Source organism: Cygnus olor, chromosome 15 (assembly GCF_009769625.2).
Source record: "Cygnus olor isolate bCygOlo1 chromosome 15, bCygOlo1.pri.v2, whole genome shotgun sequence".
NCBI classification, from domain to species: domain Eukaryota; kingdom Metazoa; phylum Chordata; class Aves; order Anseriformes; family Anatidae; genus Cygnus; species Cygnus olor.
The window spans coordinates 17,854,077-17,871,344 of NC_049183.1; the positions used below are offsets into that span (position 1 = coordinate 17,854,077).

Here is a 17,268-nt window from a genome sequence, read left to right on the forward strand (position 1 = left end):
AAGTACGTGAAGTCAAATAGATCCTTTGCATCTTTTTGTTTCACTAGCACACTATAGTTTGACTATGAAGATAATTAATATGATTCATTTTAACAAGATGATAGTAGCATATAGAGAATTTGACTTAAACCACTTAACAGGTTTGTTAAATTCTGCAGGGCTAGATGGAATTCACTGTGAAGTATTTTTGCAAAACAAACATCTTCAGGAAGATGTAAATCAGTTGGAAAGAATCCCGAAAAGAAAATACAGCCTGTAAGAAAGGCCAAGAATTTGGATAGTCTGAAAAAGAGAGGGGTGAAGGTATGAATATATATATAATATATGCACATATATATATATTTAAAAAGGAATATTGTGATCTGTTGTCCTATATGTCCATGAAGCAAAAAATCACCATGCAAGAAAGTTGATTTACATTGGCTATTGTAAAAATCTTTCTAAAGTAGTTTACCACTAGGACACTGCAAGACTGCTGTCCTGCCCAACTGCCCCAGCCCTATTGGAGGCTAATTATCTGTACTTTGTAGATTCTGATGTGGTTCTGCAAAAAATATGGTCTTTCCTTGTATTACCATTTTGAGTAATTCCTTGACATTCAATAATCCTTTAACACATTAAAATAGTTTGTGAGAAGGTGTTATGCACAAACGGCCCATCATTCTCAGTGTTTGTGATCCTAGTGCTTCACGCTGGATCTGGCTGGCTTCTGCGAGTAAAGTACATTTTATGTACTTGTGAACACAGGTTGGTGAGATAACCTGTTGAAATGCTTTCTGCATGCACACCTACCTAAAAGAACAAGATCTCATTTGTTATACCATATAGCAGTTAAAGATGTTGACGAGTATTTGTCGGGTGTATTTACTACAAGGGATGAAAATTATTTAGTTCTGAGACGGCGAAAGCCTTGTAACGAAAAGTGCACGTCAGATTCAGTGAATTCATACCCAAGGAGCACAGCACACTTTTTTATTTTTTTTTTCCTCCGGAGAAGTCAGACTTTTAAGAACGCCTACAGTGAAACTGTACGTGTTACACATTCGGGTTCGTAACAGTAACGGGAACTCGGCATCCTCAGCGGAAGTTCGCGCCTCGAGGCACGGGCCGCCGCCGGGAGAGCGGGCGGCAGGAGGCGCGCTGGCGGACGCTCATAACGACGACACCAGGCGCCGAGCGGCGCGGTCCGCGGCCCGGCGGCACCGCCTCCTCCCGACGCCACCTTCCCGTCGCTCCCGCAGCGCCCTCACGGCGCGCGGAGAGCCCGGATGCGCGCTTCGGCCGGAAGCTGGGGAGGCTTCTGCCGCCCTCACCCCACGCAGCTTCCGGGCAGGAAGCGAAGCCCGTAGCGAAAGCCCAGCGTCTGCGCATGCCCGCATCGGCAGCGGACGCTGAGGCTGATGGGGGACGCTCCGTCCGGGCTCGCACGTGAGTAGCAGGCGGCTCGACCAACGGCCTGGCGGGCTGCGCGGAAGTCCCGCCCGCGGCGGGGGGCGTATTGTTGTGGGTGACGTCACGGGCGGAGGATGCGAGAGCCCCATTGGCTCGGGCCGGGCGGCCGCGCGCTCGGCTCTTAAAGGGCGACGGGAGCGCGGGCCGTGCCGGCCGGCCGGGCGGGGCCCATGGCGAGCACCAGCAGCCACCTGGTGAGTGCGCGGCGCCGAGGCCGCCCGGGGCTGCCGGCGGCCGCGGCGCGCTGGGGGAGCTGCGGGAAGGCCCAGGCCCAGGCGCCGGGCCCGGTCCGTCCGTGAGGGGGTTGCCACCCGCGTCCCGCACGCTGCCGGGGCTTCCGCGGGCGGCCCCCTCGCCCGCCGCCTGCTCGGGCGGAGAGGGCGGCTGGGCGAGCGCTGCCCTGCGTGGGGCTGGCCCCGGTGCTGCCGCCGCCGATTCTCCTTCCGCTTCTCGCCTCCCGGGGGTGCTGCGGGCCGCGCGGAGGGGGGCCCGTTCTCCTCCTCCCGCCCCCGGCGCTGGCAGGGGCTTGGGAGTGCGCGGCGAGCGCGGCGACGGGTGCCCGGGCTCGTCCCGGCAGCGGCAGGAAGCGGGGCCGAGGCCGAGGAGCCGCCCCGCGGCCTCTCGCGGAGCGCCGCTCCCCGTTCCGGGTACGGGGCACCGCCGCGTCTCTGCCGGGTCGCCTTCCCCCAGCAGGGCCCGTGCTGCTACGCTAGGGGAGCCGCCTCTATACCCCGTAACCGATTTCTTTTGTAGTGGGAAGAAAGGTGTGGGAGAGGCTCCGGGGGTAATAGTGGCGTGTGCTTTCAAACAGTTGTTTACATTCGTCTGAGAGGGTAAAACTCTTCCATTTTGCGAACGCTGATTAATATAGTGTGGGATTGTGGCTGATACGCAGAAGGGGAAATGGTAGGTCTTAACTTGCGTTGTAAATTATACAGCGTAGTTAACGTAGAAATTACCTTATGACAATTGTGGGGTTTTCTTTTATTTTTTATACAAGAATAGTTACCAGTATTCAGCAATGGTAGCGTAACCGACTGGCAGCAATACTTTCCATATCCATGTTTGGAATTAGCTAAGAAGGGTCTTCTGCATACAGACTGATACATCTGTGTAGATTCTTGAAGCCTTGTTTTATAACGTGCTCTACTCTTCATGCTTAATGATTTTTTAATATTTTTTTAGGGTCTTAAGGTAATTGTATTTATTGAATGAAAACGGGAGTTAGTATGTGGAATAGCCCTACAGGGTAGGACACAGAATACTGCATTAAGGATTAAGAAATAAACCCATGTTTGATTATGAATTAGTTTTGCTTTCCTGCCACTTGATAGAGCTCCATATGGCTGTTTGCTGGCATCAGAGAAGACTTCTGTTTACTTTCTGAACCCACTTGAACAGGGAGCGTGCTTCCTTTCATACTTCTGTCCTTGCTCGTCAATTCTTTCTGTTTTTTTCCCCCTCCAAATACTTCTTTTTCTGTTCTTCTATATGCAATTCAGATCTCTGAGAGAGATGGACAGAGAGCAAATGAATGAAGAACGAAGTTGACAATTACTTTTGCTAAAAAGAAAATATTTATTCAGAGTAACTTAGTAACTTAAATTCCTTCTCTTCCATCCCATTTAACATTTCTCTGTTCAGGTGAGTGTACTGGCTGGCATTAGCAGACAGAGGTGGTTTGATTCAGCTAGCCTTTTTGTAAATCAGATTATATCAAATATGGGAAATACATTATTTCTGAAACTCAGCAAGATGCAGTTAATGTTACTGTGATGGAATTAGTGACATCAGTGGATTCTGTGATTATTTTACTAGAAATGCAAAAGACCTGGGAGCGAAACAGAACATAGCTTTAAAAGAAATACTTCAACATTCCTCTGCCTGAACAGTTAACTTTTGTATTCATATATGTGGGGTTAATTGCCTAAAACATTCTTTTCTTTTCTTTTCTGAAGCAGTACTAAGGAGAGAATTGCATTTTTCACAGGAAACATTTTTAGTGCTGCTGTAGTTGAAGTTGCCAGTGTGGTCTTAGTTATTTGCTGTTAATGCCTTCGTTGTAAGGGTATTGAGTCTTATATCAACATGTTCCCTTCCTCTTGAAATGAAGAGTCTGGAAGAACAGTTCTTTACATCTTTAACTTCAGCAGTGTCTTCAGTGGAAGGTTTAACTGCTCTAGTAATTATTACAAGGCAGGTTCCATTCTACTAATGTTTCTGTCCTGATAAAACCTGTAGTATAGTCATGGATATGTCTGAGCAAAACTGTTAACGTTGTTCCCCCCCCCCCCCCCCCCGCCTTGTGGAACAAATACAAACTGTTTTTCAAAGAACTGGGTACTTTATAAAGTAAGTTCCTCATCTACATGAGGAATTGCAGTAGGCTGATAAGAGTTGTTTGTAGTTATTCATAGGTATAAAACTTTCAGACAAGAAATTTTTTTCCTATACACCTATCTACTTAGTATTCTCTTCTCTTGGGTTTCAGTGTAAGGCTATGACTTATTTTATCACTCATGCATAGGCTTTTAATTGGCCTAAGTTTTCTGTAAATCTCTTACCAAAGCCATCTTCAGGAATAGAAAATAATAAGAGATACAGATGTTGAGAACTAAAGATGGTGCTCAAAGGCAAAAAAAATAGAATATGCTTAAGAGGAGCAATTTTATATGCATTCCTGTTTCTAACACAAGTGCTGGTAGCTAGTGGAAAGGAGATAATTTGGAGGATAATCTGGATGTAATAGAATGGTTTGAGTTGGAAGGGACGGACCTTAAAGATCATCCAGTTCGGAACCCCCTACCATGGGCAGGGACACCTCCCACCAGACAAAGTTGCTCAAAGCTCCATCCACCTGGCCTTGAACACCTCTAGGGATGAGGCATCCACACCTTCTCTGGGCAACTTGTTTCAGTGCTTCACTACACTCATAGTAAAGAATTTCCTCTCTGTATCTAATATAAACCTACCTTCTTTTAGTTTAAAGCCATTACCCCTTGTCCTATCACTACGCTCCCTGACAGGGAGTCCCTCCCCAGCTTTCCTGTAGGAACCCGTTAGGTAATGGAAGACCACTACAAGGTCTCCACGGAGCCTTCTCTTCTCCGTGCTGAACAACCCCAACTCCCTCAGTCTGTCTTCATAGGAGAGATGCTCCAGCCCCTTGATCATCTTTGTGGCCCTCTTCTGGACTCGCTCTAATGCTTCCATGACAATTTTCAACTAAATAGCGAATCCAATATGTGGGTAGGTGTGGGATTTTTATTTTTTTTAAAGCAAATCTTTCTTTGGGTAACTTGGTCTATTACTTACAATGCTAGAAGTAATGTCTGGTTCATGTAGCACTTGTAACTATACAAGTAGACATTCTGAGACACCCTTGCAGGCTTGGGCTCACCACACTTCTCTAAAGCTGATTAGTTGAAAGGATGCATTGCAGGCAGAACTTGGAAAGGGATGCTGATAACTGAAGTATTTGCAGGATTTTGTACAAAAGGCATGAAACCAGGAGTGCAGTCACTTGTTTTAGACTGAAAAAAGTAATAAACTGGCAAAGTAATAAAATAGGTTTGATCTATGAAGACATGAAATGTTTTTGAAATGCATGTTTTTCAACACTGAACTTGTATCTTTTCTACATTTTTTCTAGAAAAGCTGTAGAATTAGCACGTTTATGGCATCAGATAAAGTATGTGAGTGAGAAATTACTTTTCAGTGTGGAAAGAGAAAAATGTGATTCAGAAAACAGTGCTTGGAAGATTAAAATCCTTCTCTAAGTTTCTCATATTGGAGCTTTCTGAAGAACTTGTACAAAACCAAAGAACTAGTGTTTCTGGTATTTCAAATGGGATTTTTTTTTTTGCAGGTGGTTAACTTAGATTATGTATATGTAAGGAAAAAGGGGAGGGGAGATTAATTTTCTCCTTCCCCACTTCCCTTTTTGACACCTTGCATTTAAGCTTATGGAAAGTTAATAAGGTCTGCGAAAGAACTGGATGTAAACATTGCAGTTGAGACTTCCTTTTCTGCTTTAAAAAAGTTGTTTCACTTAGCAAATACTCTGTAATTCTTTATAGCAAAAACAAACAAAAAAACACAAGGATAAACTTGCTTAGCACTTCTGATAATAAAGTATTAAGTTTGATGTTCAGTTCTCTGGTAATTCTGAAGGAATTCATTACAGTTCTTGATTGTGCTGTCCAACCTTTCTACACAGTGTCTACATACTGCCACCTCTGTTTTGCTGCTCCTCTGCCCTTCACTCAAGACTATTGTCTGTGCCTCCTAAATCCTCACAGTGCTAGCAAGGAATCTAGCATAGGAAGTTCTTCTGTGTTTATTAGCTGCACAACACCTCTAGCTTGTTGTGCTTTATCAGGTAACTGATCATGTAGAATGTGATCGAGACTATTGCTGTTACAGATGGCTTTTGTTTTCTTGTGAGCTGGGCTGTATCTGTTTGCATGAAATGAATTCTTAATGGCTTGTTTACATTTGTAGCTGTTTGGGCCATAGGCTGACTTCAGGTTCTTAGAAATTTTTGTGGTTTCCTGTTTCTGATCTCTTTTGAGGCTCGGGGTTGGGGAGGGGAGGTTGGAGCGGATGGCCTTAAATAGTGTCTGCCCGTTAAAGTGCTTGGTACTTGAGTGCTTTGCTTAGAAGTAGAGGAGGTTAGAGGGTAACTGGATGGTATGCAGATTCTTTCAAGTCCTCTCATTAGCTTTTATCCTTACCTGAATGTGGAATTAGAGTCCTGTAAATTAGTGGCAGGAAATACCATGGTATGTGTTAAATTTAGAAGAAGGTATTTGTGTTAACTGCAGTGTTTGGGGCAACTGTGCTCTTTACATAATAAATTAATTCCTGTAGAAACAAAGTCAGTCTTGTAGATAACGCAACTTTATTCTCTGACTGAAAAAATCAAACAAATCTAATGTTAGAGGTGTTCTTTGTGCTTACAAATGTTTGTGTCTATCAGCTAAATTATATTTTTTGCTGTTACTACATGAATGTGATTTCCTCGTTACTGACTTACAGATAAACTGTATTGTAGATCTCTAGAAAGTAGAGATGCGATGGTAGGTGGTCAGTTCAACATGAAGAAGATAGTATCAGAGCTGAGCTTTGCTTCTGATGTTTTGAGATTTTTTTATATGAACAGTATAGCATGTCTCCCCAAACTGAAAACACTTCTTTATATGCCATGAACTTTTTCAGAATGTATATCCAAAAAGCTTAAGAAGAAAAATAAATTCATTTGATTCTTCATGATTAATCTTCTTGACTGTTATGAATATAGGACTTGCATTTTCCAAGATTCATTGAAAACACAAAGCAAAAACCTGCTGATTAGAGCTTTTTTTAAAACAAACTAACAAAAAAAACTCCTTTACAGTAATACAAGTAAATGTCTCTGAAGAAAATTTTACAAATCAAATTCTCATAGGTTGTTGCAGCATTGCATTATGTCAAGTTTAGCCAGGGCTTATATACATTGCCTTTGGCATTTGTTTATTCAGTTTTTAGAATCTGAAAGTATTGGAGGTAATAAGTGTTGACAAATACATCTATTCTAAAATTCTTTAAATTGACAAACATTTAAGCATATATAAACCATATGTTACGTAGTTTCATTAGTTATTCAGTATATTGTTTCTCACATGCGCACACATGTAAAATGGATTAACAGAAGGAGAGTAGTGTAGGTTGCTTAGCAGAAAGTCCGACTGTCGATTTCTAGATGAGTCCAGAGAATAAATAGATGTTGGGATACAGTGTACAAGAACTAATGTTCACTGCAGTTTGACAGCACACAATTTGTTGCTATCATTCTGGTGTAGCAGCATGTAGAGGATACCAAGGGAAAGCTGATGTTGAAGGTTTATCTTATTGTTACGGATTATTTTGCCTTCTGCAAGCTGTTCCTGGAAGTAATAGGAGTATAATGAAAAATGCTACCTGTACTGTTTTTTCTGCACTAGAAGGCAAAGCTTTTGTTATTCTGAATGAGTTTTTCTTTGTATATTAACTTGTTTCTTGTTGCTGAGCTACTCTGCTTTTGCCTAAGTTCTAACTTTAGCAACTATGAGGAATAATTTGAGGACGTATGTTCAGGCTCACCTGAGCATCTGACCTGATGAGCTGTTTTTTCTTTTGGAATATGATGGAACCTTCAGGGTGTGTTACACACTAGCCTTTGAAGTGGAGGCTGTCACAAATAGGTATTGGAGAGCCTGGAGAAGGTAAACAAACGCTTGCAGTTTGGGATAATGAGTGGGAGAGCACCAATGGGAAAGTTGTGTATAATATCTCTTGATTGCCCCTTCTTACTCTATTTTTTTAGATACAAGATCTATGTTTCATGCAGTTGTTGTATCTTTTCTCAATCCTCTGAAACACCAGTGTGCCATGAAAATATAATAAATATGACTGCCTGTTAATGTAAAGCCTGTTTAATGTAAACTGTCTTCAGCAGAATCACAGTATAAATAGCAGCAAGTCACATTGTCTCTAGAACTACAAAACAGTTGTCCACTTAAAACGATTACTTTCTCTTAATGTGAAGTAAAGGCCTTTATCCCTCCTTAATTACACAGATAAATAGATGGGCTCCATATTTTTACTCAAAGACAAGTGTGTTAACTTGGACATTGGATCTTAGATTCATAGATCTTGGAAGATCTTTCTGTATCAAAGGACTGTTTGGCAGAGATGTAAAAGCGAGGTTTGGAAGACGTGCTGTGACAACTGGGGAGAATATCCTGTGCTGTATCATGCAGTATCAGTTGTAAAAGCCTCTCAAGCTCTATTGCAAGTGAAAAGATTAATTTGTAGACATCCTAGGGTGCTGCTGTGTTACTTTCTGAATCAGATCATTGATGAAACGGATTTTGCTGATGTAGGGCATACATGTTGTTATTGATTTGTATTCCTAATTGTCTCTGAGCTTCTTATCTTGATTTAGCCTAATGCTCATCACATACAGTACTCAGTAATTTTTATATGCAGTATGACTTCTGTTGAATTGCAGGTCATCCTAGTTCTTAGAATCCTGGGTGCCCTGATACCAAAGGGCAAAGACAGACTAATAAACACAGTTTCTTCAGGGGTTCAGTCTCTTGACTTTTCTCCTGAAAGTAGTTGGTTTTGACTTGTTCTCTAGTGCTTGTCCAGTGTTAGTGGCAGGATCCAACTTCCCGTCAGATTCCACGGACTTCTGTTCTTCCTTACTAGGTTTTCAATGTACGTTGTACAAAGAAGCAAAGAATTTCTATATGGAGGTGAAGTTGAAACAGCATCCTTAAGAGCTTGGGAAAGAAGGTAGTGTTAGAGACCAATTCTTAAAAACAGATATAGACCGATTTGAGCAGTGGTTATCAGTGTGATAGTGTGGTCCATGGAAATCCATGTTGTGCAATAGGTAAGGGACACAAGTGTGTTGTTACTGTGTGAGGGTCTGTGCTTTCACTGACTTGCTAGTTGAGAAATGTTGATAATTGCTGGAAAGAGAGCATCTTCAAGCTTCTGTAGATGCGGCATAGAAGTTTTTTCAATTATTCAGTAGTTGACTTTATCTCACTAAAATGGCTGGATTTAGCAGAAGTAGACTTAAACCTGATTTTTGTAAAAACAAACAAACAAACAAACAAACAAAAAAAAAACAAAAAAAAACACTATGAGATTAGACTTGATGAGATGGCCTCTGTTCTATTTCTGACATACACGGAGACACATGTAGAAACAGTCTCTCTAGACATGCTTTTTTGGAATCTCTTAAAAACAAAAACAAGGTAAACAATCCAGGACATGGAATACTATATAAAAACATGCAGACTGTGGCAAGATGAGTGTAGGAGTGATGTTTTCTGTAAATGTTCAGGTGCAGCATACCTAGTCATATAGTTCTGTCACTTTCTAGGTAACTGGTACTTTAAATCTTCTGCATCTTTCTCTGTTCTTTTTTCTTAATCTTGACTCTTCTTTGAGAAGACGACTAACTGATGTTTTGACTACCTAGTTTTGTCTAATTGGTACTATACTTTGGCCGGAAATAACCTTCTCTTCCTACAACATCCCTTATTCCTGTCTTTCTTTGTCCTTCAAGTCTAGGACTTTTCTACATGTGATATTCGTTGTGATTTTATTTACTTGCACAGTATATGAAATTAACTGCATCCAACACCTTTTTTTCCTCTGTTTTCTTTCCATGCTCTCTGGTGCTTTTGTGTTTGTTTTTGTTTTCCATCAAGGCAATCTTGGTAGCTGTAAAATCCAATCAGATCCCCCACAGTGCTATTTCTTTGTTTACCTGTATACCCTTTGTTGCTCTTGGATAGCCTGACTGGAGTAAGTTCATCATTTAAATCTTTAATATTATAGTCTGTTTATTTACTATATTTCAATTAATGGGACATTTACTATATTTGCATCACTTCAGCAGTTGAGCAGTCAGTCATTCTTGTGCTCAGCTGTTGCTGCAGTCTTCATGGAGAACAGTACAATCTGGTTTTAATTGTAGCTACTGTGTATCTTTATACAAGCTGTCCTTTGAGTAGCTGTCTGAAGGAAATGTGATTCAGCTGGGCTATAAGAATGTGAGGGGAAAATAACTAGTGACCATTGATTCTGTGACAATCTGGGGAAGGTGTCAACTCAAATACCTGCAAAGAAGGTGTAAAAGTAATAGTGCCCTACTGCACGTATACTTTGTGTGTGCGTGCTGTTTTTTCCATAATAATAGCATCGACATACTTCTCTTCAAAGATGAGAACACTGTATAACTAATTCTGAGCAGGGACATACACTGTTCTCAGAGGCAGTTAGTGAACTTTCAAAAAACAAATTTCTTCTCCCATCGGTCTCCAAATCTTCACACAAACTTGACATCCTTTTGTCCTCACAAAAGCTGTACAAAATATCGCAAGTAGTTATCATTATAGGCAGATTTCTTGTCAGACTATTATATCACAAGGTTCAAACAAGGTCTAATAAAAGAAGCTACTACCTGTTTCTGACCTCCTGCTCTATCAGTTGGCTGCACTCCTTAGAAAAAGCCCTAAGGAGCAGTAGAGATCTTGGTGCAAGTAGGCTATATTCAGATTGGAAAGAAAATGCTTCTTCTAGGGATAATGTTTACAACAGTTGTTTGATAATAATTACTTTTCAAACTTACAGTAATTGGTATCTATTTCATTGAAAGTGGAAAAAATGAGAATTTCAGCTGTATTATTTTTGACTTTGTTACCTTACTCTGAATTTAAAAAGTATACCTTTACATGTGTAGAAATATGTTTGTATATCTTTGTAATGCCACTGAATGGATAAACTGTGTTTCTGCTGCCTTACTATACTACGTAGAGCACAGACAAATACAATAAGTGTTAATTTTGGAGCTAGGTGCTTTAAGTCTAAATGCGTAACTGAACCTAAGTCTAATTCTGTTCTAAAGTGAGCTTTGGTAGGAATGCAGGAAATTGTTCTGAATCAAACTGTAATTCATTAGATGCTATTTTTGTTGGAAGTAATGTTTATTTGAATATCAAGATGAAGTATGTCACGGACTAGGTCAGGATTGTATAATCTGTTTTGAGGTTAGGAGACTGCAGTTGTTATTGTTTCGTTGTGCTGACTGTATGTTAGAATGCTGTGATTAAAAACCCATGCTCATCTATGGTGTTGATACTCTCAACTGTTCCCTCTGTTTGCATTGCATTTCAGTTTTTATTGTCAGAGGAGGTTCAGCAGAGCTCCCCCCTTGTCTGTGTTTTCTGGTCAGTTTCAAGTGAAACATTTGAAGCAGAGTTTGACAGACTACCGGAGGTGTATTAGGAACAGGGAGGGAAACCAGCTTGACTAGTTTGCTTGGTTTTACACGAGAAAAATTGATGAAAGGGTACCAAATGAAGACTTCCTTTGTATATTATAAGAATTGGTATTTGGGGTGTCTGTTCCTATATTTGCTGTGTCTGGTTCTTTGTTTTGGAATTGGGATGTCTTTATGAGATTAAATACTGTAAAATCCTTTGTCGTAAAAGATCAGACCAGTGCATTCTTTAAAAAATAAATAAATATTGCTGATACTAGAATCATCCAGCTGACCTGCCCTTTGTATGTATCTTATTGGTGTCCTCTCCCTCCAGCGTATGTTAGAGAGAATACTGTTAGAAAAAGTGAGGTTCCAATTAAAAACATGTAATTGTAATCTGTGTATGTAGAAACGTATCCTTTGTCTATTGAAGTTTTTGTGATTTATTTTTCATCTCTAATGTTAATAGTGAATATAAGTGTTAATGCAGAACTATGTAACTTTTTTTAAGTTTCAGGAAAACTGTCACTTGTTAAGATGGTTAGAGGCACAGCCATCAGTCCATGAAATAAACCTGAAAGATAATGTTATTTGTAGGAGAATGTACCTTGATATTTGACTCCTTAATGTTGGAGAGGACTTCTTGAGTCTGAAAAACCTCCGTTTGTGAATTAAAGCTTTCAGACTTTTGACTTACAGCTCTATGTACGTATGCAGCATGATGTAAACAGTGTCTAAGAGCTGCCATTTCCAAAATAAACACATTCCTTCCTAAAGACATCTTCATGGTAGTCCTTTCAAATAGGAAGGAATGGAAATAAAGTGCAGATGTGTGGGATAATTATTTGAAGGTATGGGGATAACAATTTTTTCTCTTTTCAGTATGATGCTGTTCCAATCCAGTCTAGCGTGGTGTTATGCTCCTGTCCATCCCCATCAATGGTGAGGAGCCAAGCAGATTCCAGCACTCCATCTGTCATTTCCACCTGTGGCAGCAGACAGGGATCAAACATGGAGAGCACTGCAGCTGAATCAAGATCTAGTTCAAACTCCTTGCAGCAGCATACAGGACAGCAGCCTCCACAGCCTCGAAAGAAACGACCTGATGACTTCAAATTTGGGAAAATTCTGGGTGAAGGATCTTTTTCGACGGTAACCTTATTTTTTATTTAAAAAAAAAAAAGCTTCTTGTTAGTCTGACAAAAAAAATAGGAAAAACTTCAAAATTTGTTGCGCAGAAAATGTTAGGAAGATTTAAATCTGGAGAAAACAAAGAGTAAATGAGCAGGGTGTAGTTGTTTAAATGTTAACTAATATTAAGTCTTGCACTGAATACAGGTGCTGAGCTTTAAGTACCTTTTTAACTCATCAGAAGTTCCTCTGTATCCTGATGACTTGATGCTTGTTTCCTTTTAGGAGACAGTGCTTTCTAATGTAAGTTTTTGATGCTTAATGAGTTATGTAAAAATTTTATGACACAAAGGATTGGAACTGGGCTTGGAGTTGGTCATGGTAAGAACTTCTACCCAGTATCTTGTTTGTGACGGGACCCAATGCCAGATGCTTAGGGAAGAATGTAAGAACAGTGATATTTTTCCAGTATTCTTTCTCAGTCTTTAGTATCGTGGCCTTCAAGGACTTCATGAGCCATAGTTATTGTATAGTAGTTGTCAAGAATAATTTGCCCTTAATTGCATAGTTTGGAATTTGCAGGTTTCCTTAAAGAATCCAATAGAGTTGTTGCCTCTTGTTGGAACACTTACTCAGTGACAGCCTGCTTCAGTAAGACCCTTTAATTTCTGCTTCTCTTCTCTGGAGCTTAGCACCATGTTCCCGGTAAACAGAGAAATACATAAGGCCCAAACTCCAAGTAAACTTTTGTTCCAGCATTCTGCTACCTGTTCACTGGTAGATTTTTTTTTTGTCCTGAGTCAAGTCTAAGTCACTCACATGAATTTAGGTGGGCAGCAGGAGAGGCTGCATACCACGTAAATGTTAATCCATATGTAGCATTATTGTTTTGAGTTTTACAAGCAGATTTTTGGTCACCATAATCATCAGGACCTCAGGTAGGACTGGTGAAAGTGTCCGGCCAAAACCAGTTGTTAAACATAGACTTAATCTCTGGCAGACTCAAGCATTTGTTCAAGCTTAAGAGTTTAATGGCTTTGCCATTGATCTGCCAATTATGTTGGCAACTGGTTCTACTTTGTAGCCTCTGAGGGCTCTCTGCTCTTCTTCCCTTGCTGAAAGAAACTCCCATTTGAAGGGTTTAACTACAGTTTTTCCCTTGCTGCCTGAATTTGTCACTTACACAGTTGTGTGTTCTGTGAATTGTTTTTTGTTTTAGCTACCTATCTGGTCTAATTCTACTTTATAGAGTTTATATTCCCTGTTGTTACATCTTCTCATAGTGTGGATGAGGCCCATGATAGTACAGACATAGTATTAATATACATCACTGTGGGATTTTTTTCTTGCGATTCTGCTGTTTTTATGGAATGTTGTTTAGGAGAAAATGAGGATATATGATTTACTCAGATGTGTTCAGTAAGGAGAGGACCTAAAGGAACGTGATGATTCATGCTAGGAAGAAAATAAGCAATCCGCTGTACACAGCTGCTCAGTGTGAATGTACATATGTGGGTAATACATCTGAAATATGGTTTAAAAAAAAAGATACAGTGCAGGACTAAAATAGTTAGTCTTTGGAGCTATACAGGTTTGGGTTATTAGCCAAGATATGTTTTCACCTGTGCTGATGAGCCTGCAGATGAGACTGTTAGGTGGGACTGTTGATCTTCTTGAGGGTAGAAAGGCTCTGCAGTGGGAAATGGGTAGGCTAGATAGATAGGCGGAGTCCAACAGCATGACGTTCAACAAGGCTAAGTGCCAGGTCCTGTACTTGGGTCACAACAACCCTGTGCAATGCTACAGGCTGAGAAAAGAGTGGCTGGAAAGTTGTCTGACAGAAAGGGACCTGTGGGTGCTGGTCGACAGCTGGCTGAACGTGAGCCAGCAGTGTGCTCAGGTATCCAAGAAGGCCGATGGCATCCTGCCTGCATCAGAACTAGTGTGGCCAGCAGGACTAGGGAAGTGATTGTCCCTCTGTACTCAGCTCCAGTGAGACTGCACTTTGAACACTGTTCAGTTTTGGGCCTCTCACTACAAGAAGGAAATTGACTTGCTTGAGCATGTGCAGAGAAGAGCAATGAAGCTGGTGAAGGGACTAGAGAACAAGAGTCATGAGGAGCAGCTGAGGGAGCTGGGGTTGTTTAGGCTGGAGAAAAGGAGACCTCATCACTCTCTGTAACTACCTGAGAGGAGGTTGCAGTGAGGAGGGTGTTGGTCCATGTGAGCACATCAATTTCTATAATGCAGAAAGTTAGCACTATGTATCTGGGTATTTATTAAATAATGAACTTTAAGTTACTGCTTTCAGTAACTCTAATAGTAGACTTGATGAAACCTGGCAACAAAAATTAGAAAAGTTATGAACATTCTCATCTTATTGCACAGCTTTAAATAATGTTGTCTGTGTACACAGAAGGGTTTAAAAAATTCCTTTGGTAACAACACAGCTTGTAATAGACTGGCTGTTTATAGTAGAAATGCCCATTGATCAAATAATGTGAACTTCAGTGTATTTGTAGGAGGTACACTTTTTTTAGGTGTTTCTTACCACCACACTGAGATTTTCATTTTCTAATGATTAAAGAGCGCAACTTGCATGCGCTTCTCCTTTCACCTTGAAAAACTAATTGACCTGAAGAAGAGCCTTATTTAGAAGTTTTTTTCTAAATGCATACCATTTGGTATTAGGTGTGTATGTAGTACTCAGTATAACTGATTTTGTTAGGGGCTAGGAAGCCAAAGTACTAACACATGCTTAAATCTTTTGCTGATTGTGTTTGTGATACTTAGAATACTGCTTGTCCAAAATTACCTACTGGAAAATCAAAAGCAATGTTACCATATGCCTTTAACGAATAGTTACATTATATTCTCTCTTCTGTGGCAACAGGTTGTCTTGGCTCGAGAATTGGCAAGTTCTAGAGAATACGCCAGTAAGTACTGATTCCTTAAACACAGCTTTTTAAAAATACTTTATGAATGTGGTCCTTTTACAAAACACCTGTTCAAAAGATGGGATAAAACTAGTGTTTTTGTGATAACTTTATCTTAACAAGAAAAAATGGCAACCAAACCACTGATTACTTAAATGGACTTCATTTTTTTTATTTCCTGTGTTTTCACTCTTTCTTCATTAAGTTAAAATTCTAGAAAAACGTCATATCATAAAAGAAAATAAGGTGCCATATGTGACACGAGAGAGAGATGTAATGTCCCGCCTGGATCACCCTTTTTTTGTGAAACTCTACTTCACCTTTCAAGATGATGAAAAGCTATGTATCCTTTAAGTTCTAAAACTTTCCATCATATTTTCTTAAAAATAGCAATCCTCAGTTTTGGTTCCTTTGAAACATTGTTTAACGGGAGTGATGAAATAAACCTAAGTTATTTAAAATGTCTTAGTTGTTTGTGATGCAATTTTTTTCAGTAATGTTTTTATTTAAAATTAAGTAAATGGAATGAATGTGCCCCCTCAAAGAAGAGGGAGTGACATGGGGGACAGGAGAATGGAGTAAAACAATAACTTCTATTCTCCGTCTGGTAAATGCTGAACGGTGACTTGCAACACACTTTTTTAAAAAGAAAGTGTTTGAGAAATATTTTACTTCTGATATATGGAGTAAAACACCACAATTCCTGTGTTTAAAATAGGAGTAGCCAGCCACATTTACTTTTATTTTTCACTCAATTAGATTTGTTAAGCACTTTATATAACAATTTTTACAGAATAATCTAAATGAGGAAAAGAAAGGAAAATATTCTATTTGGGCCACTGCTTCTTGAGTTTTCTCTAGCAAAGTGCAGCTTCATCTTCAAAGCTCATTGCTTTGCAATCAGGTTTTTTCTTTTGCTGTGAAGAAATTTTCAGTAATGTGAATTTCCTCCTAATTATCCTGTTTAGAAGTGGCTGTGCCAAGGGTAAAAGGATAGATCAGTTCATTTCTGGGGTCAGTAAGTAGTTGGTTGGTGTTTTTTTTTTTTAGAGGCTGCTAACAATGCTAACAGGCTGTGTGTGTGTGCACGCATGCACTAACAGAACTTACAAGGGCTGTCTTTATATTATAAATATTTGCTCATTGTACACTGGACTGATATTTTTGTACCTTTCCAGATGATGGGGCAATTTTAAACTTATGTTCATTATTAATGTAAATGGATGTTTATGTAAGCAATTACATATACAGTTGGAATCAATTATTCAGGTGACTATCTAGAAAGATTACAAATTGAATCCCCTATGGAGTCTTTGCAATGCTAAGAAACTGGAACCTGTATCCTAGGTTTTTAATACATTTAATTAGACATAGTTTTGGGTTGCTGCCATGTAAAGTTTCACATTAACCAACTTCTACCATTTTGTTCATGTCTCTTCAATATTATTCATGTTTTTGGAATGAGGTCTGGGGATTTTTGTTTTAAAAAGTTTTAATGGTAGACCTTAACTTCTTATACTCAGATTTTGGACTTAGCTATGCCAAAAATGGCGAGCTGCTAAAGTATATACGCAAAATTGGCTCATTCGATGAGACCTGTACCAGGTTTTATACTGCTGAAATTGTATCAGCCTTGGAGTATTTGCATGGGAAAGGAATTATTCACAGGTAATACGGAAAGTCGAGATCGAAATGCTTTTGGTTATGCACAAGAAATGTTCTTCATGAAGTGTAAATTGAATGTGGATTTTGTGGAAAGCTAATAACACAATAGCATTTTATTAGTAATAGTACTATTAACATAACACAGGGAACTAAACAACACAAACTTTATGTGGAGAGACAATCTGTTACTAGACAACTTGGAAAAAGTAAGAAAACTTCATGATCTAGAACTAACATTCCCAAAAGCTTGTCTGTCTTGAGATCAATCATTAGTCT

The 17,268-nt window shown here is 39.8% G+C and overlaps 1 protein-coding gene across 2 annotated transcripts in view; it reads left to right on the forward strand.

Moving 5' to 3' along the window:
* The first annotated feature begins 1,414 nt into the window (after positions 1–1,414).
* The window catches only part of PDPK1 (3-phosphoinositide dependent protein kinase 1), a 29,283-nt gene continuing 13,429 nt past the window's right edge, over positions 1,415–17,268 (forward strand). The window contains exons 1-5 of one of the 2 annotated variants that reach the window (XM_040574942.1): positions 1,415–1,646; positions 12,143–12,412; positions 15,285–15,327; positions 15,533–15,670; positions 16,851–16,995. In XM_040574942.1, coding sequence (XP_040430876.1) covers positions 1,623–1,646; positions 12,143–12,412; positions 15,285–15,327; positions 15,533–15,670; positions 16,851–16,995 — 620 coding nt within the window. In that variant the 5' untranslated portion in view covers positions 1,415–1,622. Of the gene's footprint in view, positions 1,647–2,027; positions 2,359–12,142; positions 12,413–15,284; positions 15,328–15,532; positions 15,671–16,850; positions 16,996–17,268 lie in introns of those variants that run through there. The other variant, XM_040574943.1, reaches the window with a different exon arrangement.